General features: G+C 46.9%; 1 protein-coding gene across 3 annotated transcripts in view; it reads left to right on the top strand.

Moving 5' to 3' along the window:
• Positions 1–8,852: 8,852 nt before the first annotated feature.
• Positions 8,853–24,677, top strand: part of ARHGAP32 (Rho GTPase activating protein 32) — a 274,980-nt gene continuing 259,155 nt past the window's right edge. The window contains exon 1 of one of the 3 annotated variants that reach the window (XM_054086884.1): positions 8,853–8,961. Coding sequence is in view for 1 of the 3 variants with exons in the window: in XM_054086883.1 (XP_053942858.1) it covers positions 11,360–11,397 (38 nt within the window). In the remaining 2 variants the exon portion in view is untranslated. Of the gene's footprint in view, positions 8,962–11,109; positions 11,398–19,296; positions 19,608–24,677 lie in introns of those variants that run through there. The other 2 variants (XM_054086883.1, XM_054086888.1) reach the window with 2 other exon arrangements.

The following is a 24,677-nucleotide window of genomic DNA, read 5'->3' as shown; positions in this document are numbered from 1 at the left end:
CTTCATGGAAAGAGTCATCGGGCACTGGAACAGCTGCCCAGGGAGGGGGTCGATTCACCTTCCCTGGAGGTGTTTAAGGAACGGGTGGGTGAAGTGCTTAGGGACATGGTTTAAGGGAGTGTTAGGAATGGTTGGACTCAATGATCCAGTGGGTCCTTTCCAACCTGGTGATTCTGTGATTCCCTTCTCATCGGGGTCAGAGCGGCTGGAACGCGCTTGCCTGACGTTTGAGCTCGCAGCCAGCCATGTGATTGACCCAGCGAGTCACTTGATTTCACAGATGCTTCACGGCAGCATAGCTCCAGGAACATTTAAGAGACTATAAAGGAGGGATTAAAGAGCAAGCAGTCAAAAGAGCAATTTTACTCGATCCTAACCACAGCATCACATTTGCACGCAAGAAGAAATAAGCCTGATAACTGGAAGAATCCCATTCAGCAGCCTGCACACTCATCCAGGAGGATTTGACCATCAAAGAGATAGCCTGGGATAGAAAGTTATATTCTGCTCTGCTTGTATTTATACACAGATGAACTTTACATTTCCATAGTCCCAGAGACTGTGTGTGTACACTAAGAGTATTTTGTAAACATTAAGAGGTTCAGGGCTTTAAAAAATCAATTTATCCAGTTACATCTCAAACCTTCCTCATTGCTTTGTATAACCAAACACAATGTTCTCCACAGGGGTGATGGAATACTGATAATTTTAAAAGGGTGGGACAACTTCCAATTGTGTGCGTAAGGGCTAGAGAATATTGGAAATTTCTACTGTTGTTTGCCAGCATTTTGAGTATTCAGTGACTGTTTCAGTGAAATCATTCCAGAAGATAGTGATTTTTTTTTTTTTTTTTGCTAAATAGTCTAAATGAATGGCTCATTAAAAATCTGGTCATAGTTATTCTCTGAATGCATATCTTTGTGAGTTTAGAATTCACTTGGATTTACAGTGCTGTGCATGTGTGTAGAAATATGCCTAACTAAAGGATGTGTACCGGCTACGCTTTGGTTTTTGGGGGGTGTTTTACCTTGGGGACAGCAGGGTTCATCCCCACTAGAACTTTTTAACTCTCAGTAAAATCTCGGAGTGACTCACCTCTGACGCTAACCATACACAACGCCTATGCCAGCATCACACCTGACAGCAGCGCATTGTTTAGTTATCTTCTTGTTTATCACTTCTACTAGAAAACATCATGCAGCGGCAACAAGCTGTGGCATCACCACTGACACCAGCTGACGAGCTAAGGCTCTGTTCCAGGGTGTAGGCAGTGGAGTAAGCAGCCCTGTAGTCACAGAATGGTATCATGTGTACCCCACGCCCTTTCCTTTCCCAAGGACGAGCAGCTTTAAAAACATAGATATGTTTTCGGTTTGCCCTACACGAGTCAGGAGGATTCTGATACCTAAAAATGCTAAGGAAAAAGAAAAAAAAAATCTAACCACAAAATATTGTAGGGAAAAAAATATATTTCCTCTCTCTGATGAATAGGAGCTGATGTCTGAATACAAAACATTCAGGACTAAAGCACAGCATGTCACAGAGCAATCAGCTTGACACAGTCAATATATCCATTTCCAGGAGAAAATATATTTATTCTCTGAAAACACGAGTAGGAACATTGGTAAGGACAGCACCCTTGTCTCTCCTTCCCCAGAGTCCTCTCCAATATGCCAAATTTGCTACTGAAGTTACTTGGATCGAGTCTCTTGCTCTTATCGCTAACATCTACTTTTGGGAAGAAAGCCCGGCTTCAGCTGCCAATAGCAATGCTCCTTGGCTTCAACAGAGGCAGGATGTCACTCTTGCTGCCTCAACCCTAAATGAATGACTAGCTTTGCCCACTGAAATGAAGATTAATTTAAAACTGACGTTAATAAAACTAGATGTATTTTTATGCTGATCCTTTTTTCTTGATGGCAAAACACTTGCTGGTTTAGCTCCATAAGGACTCTGATCAATTAGACAATCTCTCTCTGCAATGCAGAAGCCCAAGTCCAAATTCAGCATCTCTATACGACGACCTCTCTAAATATGCAGTAGGGACTTATCTGGCTCTCAGAGCCCGGCACCAGAAAAGATTCACTCTTCTTCCTGGGTTATATATGTCCAGGAGACTTATCATAGAATCATAGAATAGTTTGAGTTGGAAGAGACCTTAAAGCCAATCCAGTTCCACCTCCTGGAAACACCCCACTGGCTCAGGCTGACCAAAGCCCATCCAACCCGGCCTTGAACACCTCCAGGGATGGGGCAGCCACAGCTTCCCTGGACAACCTGTGTCTCACCACTCTCATAGTGAAGAAATTTCTCCTTATGTCCAGTCTAAATCTGCCCCTCTCCAGTTTATACCCATTGCCCCTCATCCTATCACTCCAAGCCTCTCAACAGCAGCCGGAATTGCCTCACTCATCTCCCAAATCTCGCAGGAGGCTCGACTAATGCTCGTGCTGTGCCCTGAAATACTGGGAGGAAAGGTGCTACAGAAATGCAAAGCAGCTTTCAGGAACAGAAACACATGGTCTCTCACTCTTCCTTTTCCCTATCTTTTTTTTCTCCCACACTTCTTTGTTGTGGTCCCAATTTATTTTGTAAACAGAGCCTAGTACTCTTTGGCAATGGCATCAGCATCTTCTCAAAACAAACATCTAAAGCTCAGAAGAAATCTCCAAATGCAACCGATTGTCAAATATTTATCATTTCACTCCAAGAAAAATATTTAAGAGAAGCAGAACAGAAGTAAAGGAAGTCACAGTGTTATCTCACATAAACATCTTCTCAAAGCACAGCCAGGCCACATGATATAAATGAAAACAGAACTTTTAACCAGCTATCATCATAGCTGCTCTCTAGAGCTCCTCTCAGCACAGGCTGAGGCATCTTTCCATTGACATCCGTGGATAATTAAGCCCCAACAGTTCTAAGCCAGGCAAAATTCCCTTCTTGAACGTCCTTAACCTCATCCATCGGTGGAAAAAAAAAGATAATGGGAAAAAAAAAAAAAAGGACACGTCACAAGCCACGTTGATCAAAAAAGTCCTCACTCGGGAGAAAAAAAATTAGTACTCTTAATGACAAATAAATATGCCCCAGTTTTTAAAGGCTGAGACTGAAAAATCAGCTCAGGAGGAACCGCCACCTGGCTGTATTCCTCCCTCTCATCCTTTGGGTAAGTTTTTTCTCCTGAAAGCACTGGCTAACTTGCTGATGAGGTGATCAGGGCCGAGTGACCTTCAGATCCAACATGAAAAGGGCAGACAAGCCCTCTGGACACATAACAGCAACCTATAACTGGCAAGGGCTGAAACAATTCAAATCAGCCCTTTCCTGTCTGGCTGAACTGCATGCAAGGGCTCTGCGCTGTTTATTCATGTTGAAACATTTCCCGGCTTCGTGAAGAGCCATTCCAGCTTTCCAGAAAATTAGCAAAACCAAGGACTGACGAACTAGAAACAGAGAAATTCTGAGACGGGAAAACATTCTCCCTTAATTCTTTTTTTTTTCAAGCAAAGATGTTTAGATGAAAAGTAAAGGCAGTGAGGTTCAAACCACAAGCCACGAACTTGGTGGGAGGCAGCGAAAGGGGAAATGCAGCGGGAATCCTCAGCGTAGAGTCAAGACCTTTCTTTGATCTCCGTTTTTCTCAAGCTGCATTCCCATCTGCAGCCCACCATTTGTTTTCAGTTAGGCAGACATAAGGAAAAATACTCGGCTTGGGAAAAGCAACAAACAAGCTTTGCCAAAATCCTGCAGTGACAGCCAGTCAAAATAAGGCAGAACTAAACCCGCAAAAGAGATGATGCATCTCATAGAGAGGGAAAGGCTGAGCTACTTGGGGATTCTCTGAGTATCCTTCATCTAGGAATTTTGGAGTCACTCAAATCAGTGATGGATAGACAGGGATCATCTCCTCACACGTTACTAACTTTGGAGTAGGAACCAACACACCCACATCCAGTGCCCCAAGGATTGATCAGCGGTGAGCCACATGGCTCTGGTCCTGGTTCATTCCAAACAACTCATCAGGTTTGACAGGATTGCAGTTGTAGACTGAAGCACGCACGAGCATAAGTAAATCACATGATTTTGCCATGCCATCCTAGTAATTTATGCATTTTCTGCATCCTCTTTCGTTTATCAGCCCACATAAAATCATAGTATAGTTTGGGTTGGAAGGGACCTTAAAGATCATCCAGTTCCATGCCCTGCCATGGGGCTCCAAGGCCCATCCAACCTGGCCTTGAACCACTCCAGGGATGGGGCAGCCACAACTTTCCTGGGTGACCTGTTCCAGTGTCTCACCACTTTCATGGTGAAGAAAATCTTCCTAATGTCCAGTCTCAATCTGCCCCTCTCCAGTTTATACCCACTCCCCCTCATCCTATCCCCACAAGCCTTTGTGAACAGCCCCTCTCCAGCTTTCTTTTAGCCCCTTCAGGTACTGGAAGGTCACTATAAGGTCTCCTTGGAGCCTTCTCTTCTCCAGGCTGAACAACCACAACTCTTAGCCTGTCCTCGTATGCGAGGTGCTCCAGCCCTCTGATCATCTTTGTAGCTTCCTCTGGACCTGTTTCAACAGCTCCATCTCACATAATGACCTTCTTCCCCATTTCAAGGGATGCGGTACAAGATCTTCATGATTTTCTGCCTCCTCACACACGGAGCCCCAAACCCACCAATGCTCTTAACTACAATTTTGTCGGTTGGCATCTGGCACAGCATATGCTGACACAAAGCAGCTCACGTGTCTCAGAGCTATTGTTCCAGACTCTGCGCTTTCACAGTTACTGTCAGTTACTCCACACAGGCTTTGAAAATTGGCATCACAACACCTCAAAATTCTTCAAACCTTTTCAATTAAAGCTCCCATCGCAGAACTTCTGCGTGGTTATGCCTTCCTCCTCTTAGCTGCCCAATACCTGAGCAAACAGTAGCATCGTTTCTCCAAACACTCCTGATAGCTGGAATCAGCAGCCTGATCCAGTGGGATGTCCCTGCCCATGGCAGGGGGGTTGGAACTGGATGATCTTTAAGGTCCCTTCCAACCCAAACTATTCTATGATTCTATGATTCTGTGATGCTGTGATTCTATGGTTCTATGACCACCAGAGTAGTCTCAATGTGGATTACAAACAATACTTACAGTGTTTCACATATGCAAGAGAAAAACCAAGAAGCGTCAAACTCAGCTTGTGGAGCAGTTTCAGCTCTTGCTCTCATTTAAAACCTTCCTTAAAACGTATCACTTGGGCCATTTCATATTTGGTTTGCAATGCAAATGCAGCTGTCACCCCGAGGCTCAGACAAAGGACATGGCATAGCTCTCCATGAGCTGCTCGGTGCAGCAACACGCGTGATCCACCACCCAACTCTCTTCCTCACCGTCGTGCCTCCAGGCCCACGCCAAAGGCAAAGCCCCTCGCAGAGGAACCGCGTTGCGATTGCACTGCTGAAGGAATAAATACACACCAGCAATCAGATTTGCAACCTCCGTGGTCACCCAATGGCATAATTAACAGGAAGGATTTTCCATGTTGCCGTCTGCCAGCAAAACCGTGTGTTTCTGAAAATGCTCATGATACAGTAAAACATCCATGAAGCACATTATAAAGTGGTTGGGATCAGCTACTGAAACACAGCACAGGGGGAACGTCTGCAAGAGATGCTCTACTGAAGAGCTGCAGCTCATTGCATTCAACAAAGTGCTTTGCTCATCTGGAGGAAGGACTTTGTGGTTAACCCTTACGCCTCAATTAAAAGTTTAATTTAACTTATGCTGATAAAACAACACTGTCTTGAGACTAGACTGAAACGTAAGCAGAGAGAAAGGCTTTGCATGGTGAACAGGGCGTGCATGCAGTCTGTCCAGGGGCAAACGCAGACTGACAGGGCTGTTAAGGTTAAATAAAGACCTCTAAGCTCATCCAGTCCAACTGTCACCCCACCACCATGCCTGCTAAACCACGTCCTGAAATGCCACGTATAGAAACATAGAATAGTTTGGGTTGGAAGGGACCATAAAGATCATCCAGTTCCAATGCCCCTGCCATGGGCAGGGACACCTCCCACTGGATCAGGGGTTCCAAGCCCCATCCATCCTGGCCTTGAACACCTCCAGGGATGGGGCAGCCACAGCTTCCCTGGGCAACCTGGGCCCGTGTCTCACCAGTTTCATGGTGAAGAAATTCTTCCTAATGTCCAGTCTAAATCTGCCCCTCTCCAGTTTATACCCATTCCCCCTCATCCCATCCCCACAAGCCTTTGTGAACAGCCCCTCCCCAGCTTTCCTGTAGCCCCTTCAGGTACTGGAAGGTCACTCTAAGGTCTCCTCAGAGCCTTCTCTTCTCCAGGCTGAACAACCCCAACTCTCTCAGCCTGTCCTCATATGGAAGGTGCTCCACCCCTCAGATCATCTTTGTAGCCTCCTCTGGACCCGTTCCAACAGCTCCATCTCCTTCTTTTGTTGAGGATTCCAGAACTGGACACAGAACTCCAGATGAGGTCTCCCAAGAAAGGAACAGAGGGGCAGAATCCCCTCCCTCCCTGCTGGCCACACTGCTTTGGATACAGCCCAGGACACCGTTGGTTTCTGGGCAGAGTGCTCATTGCTGGCTCATGTCGAGCTTCTCATACACACGGTTTTTGAACACCTCTTAGGGGTGGTGACTCCACCACTGCCCTGGGCAGCCTCTGTCAGGTTTGACAACCCTTCCTGTGACATTTTTTTCCCTACTATCCAATCTAAACCTCCCCTGGCACAACGTGAGGCCATTTCCCCTCACCCTATCAGTTGTAACTCGGAGAGGAGACCACCACCCACCTCCCTACATTCTCGTTTCAGGAGGTCCTGTGGCTCCCGAAAGCTCCTTTCTCGCTGTACTCCTCTCTCGCAGTACAGCACCAGTACCAATACCTGTACCAGTGCAGCACCAGTACAGTTCCTGTACATCGCCAGTACCAATACCAGTACGGTATATGGACCAGTAACAGTACCACTGCAGTACCGGTACAGCACTAGTACCATACCAGTACCAATAGCAGTACCAGTACAGCATCAACATCAGTACAGCACCAGTACAATACCATTACCATTACCAATACCAGTACAGTACCACTATCAGCACCAATACCAGTACATCACCAGTACCAACAACGAGAACCAGTACATCACAGTACCAACACCAGTACCAATACGAGTATAGTACCAGCACCAATACCAGTATCAGTATCAGTATCAGCAATGTTACCAGTACAGTACCAATACCAGTACAGCACCAGTACAGTATCAGTATCCGTACAATACCAGCACTGTATATGGACCGATAACAGCACCAAGTGCAGTACCAGTGCAGCACCAGTTCCAGTTCAATCCCAGTACCAACAGCAGCACCAATACTAGTACCAGTGCAGCTCCAGCATCAATATCAGTACAGCACCACTACCCTACAGCACCAGTACCAACATCAGAACAGTATCAGTACCAATACCAGTAAAGTAACAGGACCAATACCAGTACCTACACCAATACAGCACCAGTACCAATACCTGTACCACTACAGCACCAGTACCAGTACCAACACCAGAACAGTATCAGTACCAACACCAGTTCCAGTACAGCACCAGTACTAATCCCAGCAGCAATACCAGTACAGTACCAATACCAGTATCAGTACCGACACCAGTACAGCACCCGTACAGTGCCAATACCAATACCAGTACAGTATACAGATCGATAACAGTACCACTGCAGCACCAATACAGCACCAGTACAGTACCTGTACAGCACCAGTACCAATACCTGTACCAGTAAAGCACCAGTACAGTACCTGTACAGCATCAGTATCAGTACCATACCAGCGGCAATAGCAGGACCAGTACAGCACCAGCACCAATACCAGTACACCACCAGTACCAATACCTGTACCAGTAAACCACCAGTACAGTACCACTGCAGCACCAGTTCCAGTTCAATAGCAGCAGCAGTACCAGTACAGCACCAGCATCAATACCAATAAACACCAGTTCCAGTTCAGTAGCAGCACCAGTACCAGTACAGCACCAGCACCAATACCAGTACAGCACCAGTATCAATACCTGTACCAGTAAACCACCAGTACAGTACCAGTATAGCACCAGTTCTAGTTCAATAGCAGTACCAGTACAGCATCAGTACCAACACCAGCACAGCACCAGTTCCAGCTCAACATCAGTACCAGTACAGCACCAGCACCAATACCAGTACAGCACCAGTTCCAGTTCAGTAGCAGCACCAGTACCAGTACAGCACCAGTACAAACACCAGAACCAACACCAGCACAGCACCAGTTCGAGTTCAATAGCAGCCCCAGTACCAGTCCCATCGCAGTCCCAGTACAGCCCCAGTCCCAGCACAGCCCAAGACCCAGTACAGCCCCAGTACAGCTCCAGTCCCAGTCCAGTCCCAGCACAGCCCCAGTCCCAGCACAGTCCCAGTACAGCCTCAGTCCCAGCACAGCCCAAGACCCAGTACAGCCCAAGTCCCAGCACAGTCCCAGTACAGCTCCAGTCCCAGTCCAGTCCCAGCACAGCCCCAGTCCCAGCACAGTCCCAGCACAGCCCCAGTCCAGCCCCAGTCCAGCCCCAGTACACCCCCAGTCCCAGCACAGTCCCAGTCCAGCCCCAGTTCCAGTCCCAGTACAGTCCCAGTACAGCCCCAGTCCCACAGCAGTCCCAGTACAGCTCCAGTCCCAGCACAGTCCCAGTCCCAGTACAGTTCCAGTACAGCCCCAGCCCCAGTCCAGCCCCAGTCCAGCCCCAGTACACCCCCAGTCCAGCCCCAGTCCAGCCCCAGTCGCGGCTCCGCCCCCCGCGCAGGTGCCGCCCCTCCCCCCCGCGCATGGGCGGCTCCGCCTGTGCCGAGCGGGGCGCGCGCCGCTCCCTCGCGATGGCGGTTCCGCGCTGAGGGGGCTCGGCCCCAGGCAGGTGAGCGCCGGGGGGGGGGGGGAGCTGTGTCGCGATAGAGCCCTGCGTGTCGTGGGAGTGGCCGCGGGGGGGGGGGAGAGAGGGGAGGGCTCGGTCCCCGCTGTGCGGTGAGGGGAGCGTAGGGAGGGCGGGGGATGCAGGTCGTGTCGAGATAGAGCCCCGCGTGTCGCGATGGTGGCTGCAAGGCTGGGTTAAGGGAGAGCTAGGGGGGTGAGGGGAGGGCTCGATCCCCGCTGTGCAGCGAGGTGAGCGCAGGGAGGGCTGGGGGAGAGTTGGGGGGGAGGATGCTCTGTCGCGATAGCGCCCCGGTGTCGCTCTAGTGGCGCTTGGGATGGGGAGGCTGCTGTGTCGCGGTAGAGCCCCGCGTGTTGCGATAGTGGCCGCTGCGGTGGCGAGGGGAGAGCGAGGGGAGAGCAGCGAGGGGAGCGCAGGGAGGGCCGAGAGGAGAGGTTTGGGAGAGGTGGGGGAGGATGCTGTGTCGCGATAGAGGCCCGCGTGTCGCGGTGGTGGGCGAGGGGAGGGCTGAGTCCCCGCTCTGCTGCGTGGTGAGCGTAGGGAGGGCTGGGGATGCGGGTCATGTCACGATAGAGCTTTTCGTGTCGCGATGGTGGCGACAGGGGCGGGTGAGGGGAGCAGGGGAAGGGCTGTGTGTGTGCCATGTTGCGATAGCAGCACTGGGGATGGCGAGGGGCACGGCTGCTTCTCCAGTGGCTGCAACCGGTGCCCCTGGGCTGTCGCCTCAGGGATTCCAGCCCAGCCAGAGGGGAAGTGGAAGGGGGAATGGAAAAGGAAATGGAAGGGGAAACGGAAAAGGAAATGGAAAAGGAAATGGAAGGGGAAATGGAAAAGGAAAAGGAAATGGAAGGGGAAATGGAAAAGGAAAAGGAAATGGAAGGTGAAATGGAAGGGGAAAAGGAAATGGAAGGGGAAATGGAAGGGGAAATGGAAAAGGAAATGGAAAAGGAAGTTGAAAAGGAAGTTGAAAAGGAAGTGGAAAAGGAAGTGGAAAAGGAAATGGAAAAGGAAATGGAAGGGGAAATTAAAGGGGAAATGGAGCCACATGATTCCAGGGTGGGGTTTTTTTTGTTCAGTTTGTGGCTTTTCCACGTTGTCCTCCCAGAGAGGGATCCGGGCTGGAGGAGTCGTCTGCGGCCAAGGAGCCATCGGGAGAGGGAGAATGGGGATTCCATCCGTGGGGGTCCTGCCTGCGCGTCTCGGGCACGGAGAGCGGCGTTGGGGCTGCTGCCTGGGTGTGGGCTCCTTCCCTGCGCTGTGGGGCGTGAGGGCAGTGGGGTCCGTGGGGTGTATGGACAATGGAGTCTGTGAGGCTCATGGGCAGTGGGCTCTGTGGGGTCCATGCGATGTGAAGGTGGTGGGGTGAGGTCTTTGGGGTCTGTGGAGTGTGAGGGTAGTGGGATGGGGTCTGTGGGGTGTGAGGGTGCTGGTGTCTATGGGGTCTGTGAGATGCTGGGGTGGTGGGATGGGGTCTATGGGGTGTGAGGGTGCTGGTGTCTATGGGGTCTGTGAGATGCTAGGGTGGAGGGATGGGGTCTGTGGGGTCTATGGGTTGTGAGGGTGGTGGGGTGTGTGGGGTGTGAGGGTGGTGGTGTCTATGGGATCTGTGAGATGCTAGGGTGGTGGGATGGGGTCTATGGGGTCTGTGAGATGCTAGGGTGGTGGGGTGGGGTCTATGGGGTGTGAGGGTGGTGGTGTCTATGGGGTTTGTGAGATGCTAGGGTGGTGGGGTGGGATCTTTGGGTCTGTGGGGTGCGAGGCCAGTGGGGTCTGTGGGGTCCATGGGGTGCTAAGGCGATGGTGGCCATGGGTGATGGGGTCTGTGGGGTGTGAGGGTGGTGGGGTCTATGGGATCTGAGGGGTGTGAGGGCGGTGGTGTCCATGGGTGGTGGGGTTTGTGGGGTCTGTGGGATATAGGGGTGGTGGAGTGGGGTCTTTGGGGTCTGTGGAGTGTGAGGGCAGTGGGATGGGGTCTGTGGGGTGTGAAGGTGGTGAGGTCCATGGGTGGTGGGGCGTGTGGGGTGCAAGGGCAGTAGGGTCTGTGGTGTCCAGGGGCAGTGGGGTCTTTGAGGTCCGTAGAGTGTGAGGGCAGTGGGATGGGTTCTGTGGGGTGTGAGGGTGGTGGGGTCTGTGAGCTGGTAGCTCACTCCATGGGTAGTGGAGTGTGAGGGTGGTGAGAGGTCTGAAGGCAGTGGGGTCTTTTGATGGTGAAGTGTGTGAGGTCCAAGGGCCGTGGGGTCCACGGCCTGGTTCCCCACTCTGTGGGGTGCGTGGGTGGTGGGATCCTGTCCGATGCCCGGTGAGACCCCTCCAGGTGTGGTCACCATCCCCTTGGGTCACCCTGGCTGCCAGCCAGCCTCATCCCTCTGCCCGGGATCCTGACATGACGGAGCGCCCAGCAGACCTGTGGTGTGCTTGGAGGTGGGTGTATCTGGAAGATCTCCATTAATGTTCTCACCAAACTGCAGTGGGGAGGTGATGGAAGGATGGTGGTGTTGGGGTCTTGTAGGGAAAGGCCTGGAATGTATTTGGACTGAGAAATGGCTTCAAAAGGTAAGTTCACCTTCGGAGCGTGGATGTATGTACCCGCATACATTACTGGCAAACTGTATCCCATCTTCCTCTCCCCTGAGAACCTGTCTCGTATCCCAAAGCACTGCTCTGGGCAGGACCGGTGACTGCCCAGTTGTAAGAAGGTGGTGGAAATGTGTCATTTTTTTGTTGCACTTCATGAGATGTTGCAGAAAACAGCGCTTTGGACAGAGGCTTGGACAGCCTCCGTCGGGATGAGCGTCCAGGTTGTTGCGTTGGTTGGTACTGTGAGAATGCAATTTGGAGGAATGGGTGAAAAGACAAGAAGGTGGAAGGTTAAAATAAACGGGTTCATCTCAAGAAAGAGCTATAACCCTAAAGCGTATTATCCAAAAGCCACCGGACGCTCCTCTCTGATATGGAGCAGATTGGGTCATTTCAGAGGCTCTCGCTATCCATTCCAAGTGCGTGCTGTTTGAGCGTGGGATGGATACCTTCCTCTACAGAATGGGGACAAATGTCCTGCATGTGCTTATATAGAACCATGCGATTTCTTTCCTGTCTTTTCATCCAGTTTTGCAAAATCAGGTTAGCCTTGAATCAACAGATTATTATGACTGGTAAGTAAAATAATAGGTGTTCCTCATGATAAAGGAGCAAGCAAGTAGCTTGGCTTGGACTGATTTGTGTTCATGGAACTTATTGGAGGTTGGTTGGGCCGTGCCGGGATGTGTGCCCTCATAGCTGATGGCTTTAGAACGTTTGAACATATTGAAGGTGTCAAGTAGAACCAAAATTTTATCCCTTTGGTGGCATGGAATGACTGAGATGATAACGGGGAGAAAAACTGGATGAGTCTGGCAATATAAACCTGTTATTTGAGGAAACCACAGAACTGAAAGTGTTAACGTGGTATTAATACCGTGCGTCATGTGCAGAAATATTAGTCCATCACCAGAAGCAAATCATTGTTCATTCTTTCAGCTTGTGGTCTTAATCTGGGATTTGTTTGTTTAAAAGTAAATTTGTCAAGTTTCTGAGGCAACAAAGAACATCTGAGGCAGGTCACCAGAAATCTCACTGGGAATTGTCTTAGTATTTAGATCTTTATCCTAGAATCATAGAATAGTTTGGGTTGGAAGGGACCTTAAAGATCATCCAGTTCCACCTCGTGCCATGGGCCCCACTGGATCAGGGACTCCAAGGCCCACCCAACCTGGCCTTGAACACCTCCAGGGATGGGGCAGCCACAGCTTCCCTGGGCAACCTGTTCCAGGGCCTCCCCACCCTCATAGTGAATAAATTCCTCCTTATGTCTAGTCTAAATCTGCCCCTCTCCAGTTTATACCCATTCCCCCTCATCCCATCCCCACAAGTCTTTGTGAACAGCCCCTCTCCAGCTTTCCTGTAGCCCCTTCAGGTACTGGAAGGTCACTCTAAGGTCTCCTCAGAGCCTTCTCTTCTCCAGGTTCTTCCTGGATGTCTTCCCCAACTCTCTCAGCCTCTTCTTGTATTGGAGGTGCTCCACCCCTCAGATCATCCTTGTAGCCTCCTCTGTTCCAACAGCTCCATCTCCTTCTTATGTTGGGGATTTATGGGTGGTTTGTAGCTGGATGTTGCAGTGTTGTTGTGCCACTGGCTGATGGGTTGTGAAATGTCAGTATCCTGGTTCCTAACAGTCTCTTTTTCTGCAAAGTGAGGCGAGCAATGACGTTATAGAATCGCAGGAGGAAGGGCTGCAGTGGTGACTTACTGACTGAGGAGCAGATCCCAGAGGGAGCCGAGGGAATCTTAACAAAAATGGAAAGAGTGCTACTTCGGCCATTTCCCCTGGGGCTTCTCTTTCTTTTGTGAACTTCTGCAAAGGAAATGTCATTTTGCTGTTAGAATGCATTGTTTTGCATGAAGTGTCAGACCGCGTTACGGGGATGATTCCAGTCAGCTTCCCCTATTTCAAAGCAAACATGCCAAACACTGTCATATGTTTATAGGGAAATTTGGTGGGGTTTTTTTTTTTCAGGAACCCAGTATACGTATTTCCAAAAATAAATGATGTTTTTCATGTTTTATTATGGCTGGAAGAGCTTTGTAGGGGAGAGAAAAATTGGAATGGGTTCCCTTGGCCTTTATGTTCTCCTCTCTTCTAATAAAGGGGAGATGTTGGCCTCTTGATGAACTAGGGGATTATTTTCATTTGCACTTCCTCTCAAAATATTCTTATCGGTGTAGTGGTTCCTATCTGATTCCAGTGGCGCTGACCGGGGCAGGAGCTATTGTCTCACAGTTGGTGGCTCGATACTGTTTTGGCTGATCCCAAGGAGAAAGGAAAGAAGATATCAAGAGAAGTAGGTAAATCTGTGAATTGTAAGACCCAGACTAATGTCTCTGGTGGAACCGGCGGTCTGGATGGCTTCTGCCTGGTGCAGCTCCTGCTCCCGACAGCAGCTCCGGTATCCGGCTCAGCCTTTGGAGGACGGCAGCAGCATCTTGTACCAGCAGAGCCGGCGAGATTGTTGACAAGGGGGTTTTGCGATGAATGTGGTGGGTCCAAGCTGAGAGGGGTCCTGACAAGCTCCTTTTCCTCCACCAGACTCCGGCAAGGATTTGAACAGGTGAGCGTGTGGGCTCTCTGTGCCTGCGGCAGGGAAAGCCGTTCGTGTTCACTGTGCGCGTCTGGTGGCTGCCCTTTGCACATGTCTAATGCCGGAATACAAAAGAAACAAATATTTCTCCAATTTTCAAGTCCACGACTGTTTTGCTTGAAAAATAAATCAATTTGGTGTCTGGGGTGAAGCAGGTCAGCAAGTCTGGGCAGTTGGAGCTGTGGATTTCCACAGTGATTTCTATTCTTACGCTAATCCTCTGAGCAGGCTGGCTGCTGTTAGCCAAGCGGAGGAGGGATGTGCATCCTGGGGACACTAAGGGAAGCCATTTTTTGTAGTCATTGTTATGCAGATTGGTTCTTCCAGCCAACCAGGATTTGGAGAATCGCATAACCTGAGTATGTAATGATCCAGGCGCAGGTCAGCAGGCATTTAGTAATTCTGAGCCTCTCTGGTTGAAACTGTTTATTTTTCTTTCATTATCAATTTGTGCGTGTTTTTATTTTCTTTTTTTAAATCCCTGTTGTAGCTGAAAACAAATTGTTGTCTTTGGCGTTGAACAATTAAAGTGGGAAAACTGGAATTGCTGTGTTCAGTAGAAATTGTAGGAAGGCAGCAAAGCTGTTATTCTCTGTTGATACAGCTATGAACCGGTCATTTGAATCCTTCTGTTGGTGACTTGCTGTGTTTCTCCCACACCGTCATAGAATCATAGAATGGTTTGGGTTGGAAGGGACCTTAAAGCCCATCCAGTTCCACCCCCTGCCATGGTGGGGTGGCTCAGGCTGCCCAAGGCTCATCCAACCTGGCCTTGAACTCCTCCAGGGATGGGGCAGCCACCACTTCCCTGGACAACCTGTTCCAGTGTCTCACCACTCTCGTAGTAAAGAAATTCTTCCTTATGTCAGTCTAAATCTGCCGCTCTCCAGTTTATACCCATTGCCCCTAGTCCTATCACCATCTTTCTGCGCTGCCTCAGTTTCTGCTGTGTAAAACACTTCAGAGAGATAGATTGAGTGCTCTGTGTGTATTCTGAGGTCTTTGTGTGCCTTTTGAAACCAGGTCAAATACGTAAAGCGGACTCAGAAGGGTTTGTGTAGCTGTAGATTTGTTTCCTAGTGATTGTTTTAGAAATCAGAAGCAATGAGAAGTCTGAAAGAAGTTCTCCAAGGTAGTGTTGTGTTGCATATTCCTCCTGCACCGCGAGTGCTTTTCCCTCTTGTAAAGGTTCTATGAGGGCTTCTCCAATATCAATTACAAGACTGGCGTTGTTGAGCACCTAAAGAAGGCTTTGTGTGTTCTATTTCAGTAATATTTTGTGTTGCTGGAGTCTGTGTATACTTGAGCTGACCACCGTACTGTATTTGTGTGAAGGTAGTGTTAGATTCTTTGGAAGTGTGTGAAATAATTAAAACCCGCCCTTTAAACTATTTAGTAAATTGGATTTGCTATACCAGCAATGGGACAGGAAGTTAATCACGTTTAAGCTGATGTTGACTTTTCCAATCTGATTTTCTCTGGGAAGAAACTTTATTACCTAGTTGTTAAATGCCCAGTTAATTAGCTGCTGATTGTTTAAGCTGATAAACCAGTGTTACCCAGGTTAACTGTAATCAGGTTGGTAAATATGCCATGCATATGCTTCCTTATGTTATTGTCTTGCTTTTTGATTAAACGTAGTATTACCTGTCATCATATCGGCGATTGGAATATATTTAGGTGGTACTATCATGTGGTGATTATGACATTTAACTGTTACTCTTCGCTGTGTTCTTTTAGTTACACGTGTGTTGTTCTGGACTTCAGTGTCATCTATGAGTCTTGAAACAGATGAGAAATGGCTCAGCAGCTCCTGTCTTTTAACTCACCCTGTAGAAAATAAAATAAACCCTAATCTCCTCTTTAAAAATAATTGTTTAAGAACCTAGATTTTCTTTTAGTCTCATTTCAGTAGCGAAGTTGTGACTCTTTGAGCATGTCCTGCTGATGCAGCCTGAAGTCACCAGTTGAAGTGGTGGTTCAGTGTAAACCACTGGTCTGTAATTCTTCATCCTGTTGTCACATCAGCTGCTTTTGCTGATGAAGAAGCTGCAGTTGCTGCGCCTCCATTCCCTTTCCCTGTCAGCATCTCAGCCTTGGATGTTCATGGGTAGAAAGCATTGATGTAGTCTACCCATTATAACTGTTTAAGAATCAGAGAAAATGGAGTTTCTCCCATTTTTGCCATTAATTCATTAAACCAGGACCACCAGAAGTTTGGAGCCTGGCTTCCTGTGGATTTCAGGATAAAGTTAAGTGCTTAAATATCCATGAGGTTATTTGTTGGGTGGAGGGACGCTCGGTGAGCCGCAGCCCAAGTTATGGCCCTAGATCTCTTGGTAGTGGACCTGTAACACAAGAGTTCATCGTGCAAAACACTGTTCTTGGATAAACTCACTGTGACAGTTCAAATTTCACTTGTGGGTGTTTGTTTACTTTTAAAGCAAGCTTCACTCTAGTTAGTCGTCAGTCCTGTGTAACTTTTAATTTGGTCTTGCTCCATCTTTTCTATCTTAGAGCAAACATAAAGTCATAAGCACGTGAACAGCAAAAGTTTGCTGGTGTGACATCACATGCTGTGACTCAAACTTGTGTCAGTGAGTAGCTCAGCTGGATGCAGGCGTAGTAGTGATCCTGAAGCCGTGGCCCCAGAATCCGGTTGCCGAGAGGGACAACAGTGATTTAATTACCACTGCTAAGTTGCTTTTCAGTTGCAAGGATGGAAGGTGGTATTCTGAAAGCTTTGTCATCACTTACTGGCAGATTGAGATAATCAGTTTTGCTAAAAATAACATTGATGGCAAAGTGTTAGGTTCTTGTAAGAGGATTGAAAATTCTTGCTTCTGAAGTGTTTTATCCTCTGTGTATTTTGTTAGCTGAGATATATTTATTATTGACTAAACAAACGTCTTGTTAAAATCTTAATGGTAAGGTGGGTGTTTTCAATTCCAGTCACAATGTCTCCTGGCATGTGGATGGTGAATTCTCTTGTCTCAATATTGAGGATGCCCAAGGTGTGTATGAGTGCTCTGGGGGCGAAGGGTCATGTTTCTGCAGAGCATAGGCATGAGTCTTATTTTACCGCTTACAAATACTGTCGAGTGAGATGAGATCTTAGGCAGAAATGTTTTGCTGTGAGGATGGAGAGGCCCTGGCCCAGGTTGCCCAGAGCAGTGTTGGCTGCCCCATCCCTGGAGGGGTTCCAGGCCAGGTTGGGTGGGGCCTGGAGCAGCCTAAGGTGTCTCTGCCCATGGCAAGGGGTTGGAACTGGATGGACTTGAGGTCCCTTCCAACCCAAACCATTCTAAGATTCCATTACCCTTTTACTCCTTGTTACAATTCATGAATGTCTTCATTAGACTTCTTAATAGTCAGCCTATGTGTTCTAGCTTGAAGGCACAATTTATTAAAGGAAAAAGCAAGAAAGCAAAGAAGAAAGCACTTTGCTATCTTTTGTGTTTTATGTTTTACAAGAAGCATCCCTTAAGAGTCGGCTCCCACCTGCTAGAAGCAGTCAGTGTTTTAAAAGGGTGGTTTCACTATTTTTTATATTTATTTTTAATTCAAGAATGCTGTTATCCTCCTCAGTAATGCGCCTTGCTTGTTTTTTATGCCCCTAAAATTTTCATAGCACCTGGTATAATCTGATAGAATCTTTACAAACTTTACTATCAATTTCCATATCAGCTTTTCATGGGATGTGAATGGATTTCAGTAGCTGTGTTCCGTAACTTATCGTCATCATCTCATCCCTTACGCTATGGCTGGGATATAAACAATAAAAATTACTGTTTGGGTGTCGTTGTTTCCAGCCCATACACATGTTAAATCAAAAATTACTGGCATATAGCATGTTTGCACTAAAATGTGACATGTGTAGGATTTTATTCAAAATCTCGCAAACAAATGAGCAATAGCTATGATGTTCAGATAAAACAAACCTCATCTTTGGTATAATGTTTAAAGTATGTGGATCCTTTCCTGCTTGCTTTTGTGTCTGTGCAGAAGGGTAAGGTGTGTGCTAGAGGCTGGTTCAATGCACAGCAGCTGATTTTTATTTCGGAGACAGCTCTGATAATTTATTCTTGAGGGGTAAATGGGATTCCTTGCTCCTTCAGTGGAGCGATGCACAAGGCGAGCCTCAGCTGTGAAGTTCAGTCATTGGTAACTGCTGCAGCTTGTTTCATTGAAGAGACAGGAACAAAAGTTTGTTTGTAAGCACTCTGGAAGGGAGAACAAAGGCACTGGGGACCTTTGGACCTTTGTGGCTGTGTGTCTGAAGGAGGAATTGTTCAGGAATGGGAAAAACTGCCAGAAGACCAGGGATCTGCTCTTCCCCACTCCTTTCTACAGTGTTGAACAACCACATTTAAATAATAATAAAAAAATTTGGTTAATGGGAAGACTTTCTTTCTTCTTCTTCCCAGCGAGGTCTGATTTGATAATCAAGTATGCAGGAATGGTTATTCTAGCGCTTTTTTTCACCAAGGCAAGCTTTAAACAAATGATTGCGTGTGCTTTTTTTTTTTCTTTTGGAAGAAACCGTAATGATTGATTGCATCCTTAAACATTTTTTTGCTTTCCCTCAAATGATCTGTGCGAATAATCCTGCCCTATGGAGCGATTTGTTCCCTTGCTTGCTGGTGCTGTTCTGATTTCACAATTATTTTTCATCCTGCAGTAGCTGTCTCCTCAAGGAAGCCGGGAGGGAATAATCCGTGTTCAGAAGGAATTGCTGCCTCTCTACCAAAGATGTTGACTGGCATGTTGGGGGTTACACTCTCCAGCGGGTTGTCCAGCATGAAGGTTCTGCTTCGGGCAGCGCTTTGTGCCAGATCATTCACCTTCATCAGTTTTACAAGGCTAAAAGATAGGATGGGCTGTACTGAAAGAACATATTCCCTAAATCGATTTGTGCAGAGAGAGAGGAACTACAATAGCGAGTGTTTATTATTCTTCTTTGAGTAATGAACATAACACACCAGCTGGAAAAAGCAGGGTTGTTCTTTTCTATTTCTCAGCCTGAACACGCAGCTCATCAGTGTGTTCAGGCATGCGTGTAATGTTCACGTCTGCCCCGCTCTCCTGCTGGAGGAATACTCCGTGCTGCTCTGGAATTGTTCAGTCGGAGGGAGAGGCTGGGGTTGCCCCTCGTAGTCTCTCAGGAATTGAATCCGGTCCACCCTGAACCTGCGACTCGGAGAAAGGCTGGCAGGAGGTCAGCGTCATCGAAGTGCGGGTGCAGTGTGAGTCCTGGTGTCGGTGTCCTTCTGCTCAGTCATAGCGGAGAGGGCATCGCTTGGCTGGGAAGTGATGCTCAGGGGGTGCAGCCAGCCTGGCCTGTGAGAGCATCGTTCCAGGTATTCTTGGGGTCCCTGCTCCCTAGAAAAGCACAGAAAGAACTGGAAAAGCTCTAGGTACCAGGAAGAGGAGTAGCCGTCATGGTTTAGTTGGCAGGTAAGTATTTCATCAGTGATGCTTCTCACTGCTAGAGAGGAAAACGATCTGTTTCTTTTCTTGGAGTCTTAAGTTGTTAGGAGTTGTCAGTCCCTTTTTTCTCTCCTTTTTTCTGAAGGGGTGCATGCATGATGTGGTGGCAGTCAGGGGGAAACTTATAGAGAGATTCTTCTGTTGTATGTTCAGCTGGCACTGTCAGCCGTCCCAAATGACAGGATATATCAAATATTCTTTCTTATTTCTTGAAACTATTGTGCCCTCTCTAACCTTTGGCTGCAGGTTCTGTAAAATTAGACTGTGCTATAGGGAAATTCAGCTTTCTGCCTTTCAGGCTGTGTGTAAACCTGGCTCCCAGGAGCAGGAGAAAATGGTATGGTGGTTGCCCTTCTGTCTTAGAAGTTCTTTATGGTGTACTGGTTGTCACTGTGCTTATTGTTTTCTCCTCCGTTGAGATGTACGGCAGCTTGAAGTACACAAGTAACCAAAGATGTCGTTATAAGGTGTATTCTTTACGTAACACTCTAATCCGTATGCAGAGCAATTGGAAATTGCATAAAGAAGCAAATACATCCTTGGCTATTTGGTTATGTAGCCATTCTATATTAATTTAGGGATAATTTAGCTAGAATGTCTAGAATGTAGCTCAGTGGCATTCTGAATACTTTCACGTGGACTACAAGAAAACTTTTTCTCCATGGCATTGTTTCCCGTAGGTACCCCTTGCGTTTCCCGTTTGTCAAATGCCAGGTTTAAAAATTAAACCGCAGTTAACTTGTAAGAGTAAAATTGGAAATGAAAACATATAGATCGGTGTTTTAGAAAACTTAATTTGTCAGTTCTTACCGCGATAAAACATGTGTGTGGAGGGGGGATGCCATATGGCTGCTAAATATAACACAACTTTCTCCTGAAAGCAATCTAAAAAGTGCAGAAGTTCGCAATCTGGTATCTGTGTTTTTAATAAGAGTGTGCTGCAGATTTTAAGAATCTTGTGAGTGCAAACCAAGGTAACGGGAACAGAGCCAAAACCTAATCTTCTAACATTTCAGTGTTTCCTGTGAAGAGGTGATGTTGGCTGACATGCTGGAGAGATGCTCAGCGTCTTCGCAGGTCCTTTGTTAGCAATTCCTTTCAAGTGGAAGGGTAGCGGTAGCCGTCCAGGTTCCATCAGCTTTCGGTGCTCCCTACCCTCTAGGTGCAACAGCTTGTATTCTTGTTTTCTTTAAATATTTGTGCTGTTACATCCCAGTGCTGGCATGCTGGAGAACTCGATCTCCTGCTTTAGCTGTTTGAATAAGAGCAGGAAAATATGGTTGTGGTGGCAAGGCTTGAGAGTTGTTATTATGGGTTATTATAAAAACTGGTGTTAATACGACTCATCTTTCATGGTTTTCATAGAATTGTAGAATCACTTGGTTGGAAAAGACCTTTGAGAACATCAAGTCCAACCATCCCTGTCTGCTGCTAAAACAGATCCCTGAGTGCTTCATCAACCCATCTTTTAAATGCTTCCAGGGATGGGGATTCCATCACCTCCCTGGGCAGCCTCTGCCAGTGCCTGAGAAGCCTTTCAGTGGAGAAATTTTTCCTAATGTCCAATCTGAACCTCCCCTTGTGTGACTTCAGGCCATTTCTTCTATTCTTAATGCTTGTTACATGGGTGAAGAGCCCAGCACCCACCTCTCTACAACCTCCTTTCAGGCAATTGTAGACAGTGATAAGGTCTCCGCTCAGCCTCCTTTTCTCCAGGCTAAACAACACCAGTTCCCTCAGCTGCCTCTGAAAAGACTTGTTCTCCAATCTCTTTTGTGGAAGTGCTGCCAAAATACAGATGATTCCATGTTTTAAAGATAAAAATGTAATTGAAGTGTGGTAGCATTTCTGGTGTACAGTTTAGAAGTTGTATGTGTGTGTGCGCATTTCAAAGGAGTGAAAATCAGCGATACGCTGTGCAATTTAGTATTTCTACATAGATTTCAGTAGTGGACATTTTTGTGACGTACTTTGCTGTGCAGATTATTCATTTTCTGATGGGAAAGCCTGCGAAGAAAATAGAGCTCCAAAATAATTGTGATTTCCCTCCTAAAATATCACCCTTCATGTCATGCTGTCATACTCTCCTCTTTTTGGGTAGAAACATCCAAAATAGGTATAGAATTTCTGATTTAGCAAAGCAGTTTCGAGAATGCCTAATGTTAGCATGTAAGTAATCCTAAGGATAAAAGGCATTGCTGAACTGAGGCAGAAATATCTGATAGGGAGAGCTTATCTGGAAAAGAATCAGAAGAGAAACTATATTGGTTATATTCCTTAAGGCCCTTAAAATATTTCAAAGGGATGAGTATAGATTTACTGATGGGGTTTTGGTGACTAAAATTGCCGTTATGCAAATTGCAGCTTGTTGAGGCAGGGAGAATTAATTCGTGCACTCGAGCACATGTGCTCTTCTCTGTTCTCTCTATGAAGTTGAATTACAGACAACAAGAATGCACTTTGTTGTTCTCCATAATAAATAACAGCATAGCAGTTTTGATCTTCAAAGCACTACTCAGACCTTAATTTATCTTCTTAGTAGTCCTTTGAGAGAATGAAAACTACTCCCTACCCTTTTGGACAAGGAACTTCTTAGCATGGAGATGTTGGAGGGTTTGCTGAGGGCTGTGTTGTCAGTGCTTGCTGGGACAGCCGCTCGAGAATTGCTGGCACCACGTGCTCTGGCGAGTTCTTGGGGTGCTGAGCCTTCTCTTTTATGCCTGAAAATTTCCAGAAATCTGAATGCATAGAGAAATGTAGATCTGAATTCTTTGTGATGTTTTGGATTTCCATCTGAGTGTTAACTTATGCATATGCCTGTTGGAATTTCCCTTTTAAGTATCCCTGTAGGCACAAAGCGCTGAAGGTTTGTGCGTGTGCGCATTGCTGAGGGCGGCGTGTGGGAGCGGAGATGCAGAACTGCCCTTCAGAAAACTGGGGTCACAACTTCGGTGTTACAGGAGCGGCGAATCAGAGAATTGTGGAATAGTTTGGGTTGGAAGGGACCTCAAAGCCCATCCAGTCCCACCCCCTGCCATGGGCAGGGACACCTCCCACTGGATTGGGGCTCCAAGCCCCATCCAACCTGGCCTTGAACCCCTCCAGGGATGGGGCATCCACTACCTCCCTGGGCAACCTGGACCAGGGCCTCCCCACCCTCACAGCAAAACATTTCTCTCTTTAGATCTCGTCTAGAGGGAATACGGCTTTAGAGCCTACAGGACACGTTATAAATAGATAGAAAGTGTCTCTGCCTTCTCTAATCTCCCTAATTCTTTAGAAGGTTTAAAATAAGGAGAAGAGAAAGAATTAATGTAGATGCTAGATTTCCAAGGTTTTTCCTACGTGATCGCGGACTTGCATTCTCTAACAGATTTAGGGAGTACATTCCTGCCTGCAGACCCGTACCCTGCATTGGGAGGATAAAGTAAGAATAGTAAAATAGAATAAAACTGAGACTGTTAACTCATCTGGAGAAATGGTTCAGAGTGGTGTTCTCTTTGAATAACCCTGTGTGACGAGCGTCTGGAGAACAGCAAAGCTTTGTTAGGCACACATTCTTTTCACAAACAATAGGAGGGAGTGTTCATTAATCAATATAACCGAACTTGTTACTGTTGAAGATAAGGGACTTGAAATGCTAGCTAGCCTGAGACACATAGATATATCACAGTGTTCACGTCTGTGTTAGATCCTGGTATTACAGACCCAAGGCCAGAATGTTTAACACTCTTTGTAAACTCAACATTTCTTAAGCTGGAATGCTTCAAAATAACGAGTAGCCCCTGACTGGTGTGTTTATAATGAGCTCCAGGTTTGGGGTAAGGCACTGTAATTTCTGCTGGGGATTGCACCAATTTGCATGAGGAATGAATGCGGAGCTAGCTTGCGGAGTAGAAAGTTGACAAGCCGTTAAACAGGTTTGAAGAATCCTTCAGAACGAACAGCTCAGTCAGCAGAATCCTGTAACTAATGCCAGAAAACCCTGTTGTACTTAACCTGGTGACCTCGTCATCCCAGGAAAACTTGCTGACAGCATGATGCTCCCAGCCTTGTCTGGGTGAAGGTCTCTCCAGCTTTCCCTGCTGTGGTTCGAGCTCCTAATTACTTGGTACGTGCGTTCAGAGGAGGAATCTGAAGTGATTTAAATGTCTTCTTTTAATTTGTTGAAATGCGGTGACTTAGGCTGACTCAAGGGTAAATATGAATGCTGTGATCTGTTTTGAATATGAAATGTGAATAAAATGTCCATCTGGGAAAGCTGTTAGAAGTTTTCGGAGTTTTGAACTATCTAGTCTAGTCTTATTTTCTAAATACTGCAGAGATTTTTATTAGCGTAATTTTGCAAAGAACGTGTTTTCCTATTTAGGTGTAGGTATTCTGTTCTCCAGCATTTTTGATACATGAGAACAGTAGATCTTCTTGGGCAGAAAAATTCAAGTTAGGAAACTGCAGTCCCATAATCTATGCAGCACATGAAGCATGAAATCTTCTGTAGGTCTTCCTTCTGCGACCTGTGTGACAAGATTTCTGGAGGCTGCTCAAGCATTCAGAGGGATAAACTGGACATCGACAAATGAGTCAGAAAATCATTGCGTATTATAGTTTCTCAGGTGATGTGTCAGTAAGAAAAGATACCAGTAATTGAATAATGGCATGGTTCTGGGCTATCTGTCTCTGATAACCCATACATGAAATCCAATGGGATGAGCTTTTGGAGAGGTGGACGTCTGATGTCTTTCTGAAGAACACACTGCAAAACCACCCCTGGTTGTAAATAACATTGGGGAGTCTCAACATGGATACCTTTCACAAGTTTCTAAAGCTATTTCAGCGAGATGACAGTAACACACAGGAGGGATTTGATGTTTGTTTTCTATGCCTGGAATTAGTTTCTGAGCCCAAGTGTGTGCATAGACACAGAGTTCTGCAGCATACCCCAGCAAACGTCCCTTTTTCCTTTCCTGGAAGATATTCTACATGCTGCATCATTGCAAACTTCTTTGAGAATGGAGAGACTTTAGTATCTTCTTAAAG

The sequence above is a fragment of the Cuculus canorus genome, chromosome 23 (assembly GCF_017976375.1).
Source record: "Cuculus canorus isolate bCucCan1 chromosome 23, bCucCan1.pri, whole genome shotgun sequence".
NCBI classification, from domain to species: domain Eukaryota; kingdom Metazoa; phylum Chordata; class Aves; order Cuculiformes; family Cuculidae; genus Cuculus; species Cuculus canorus.
The sequence above is the reverse complement of the archived record's forward strand: the minus strand, read 5'-3'. Positions and strand labels throughout refer to the sequence as shown.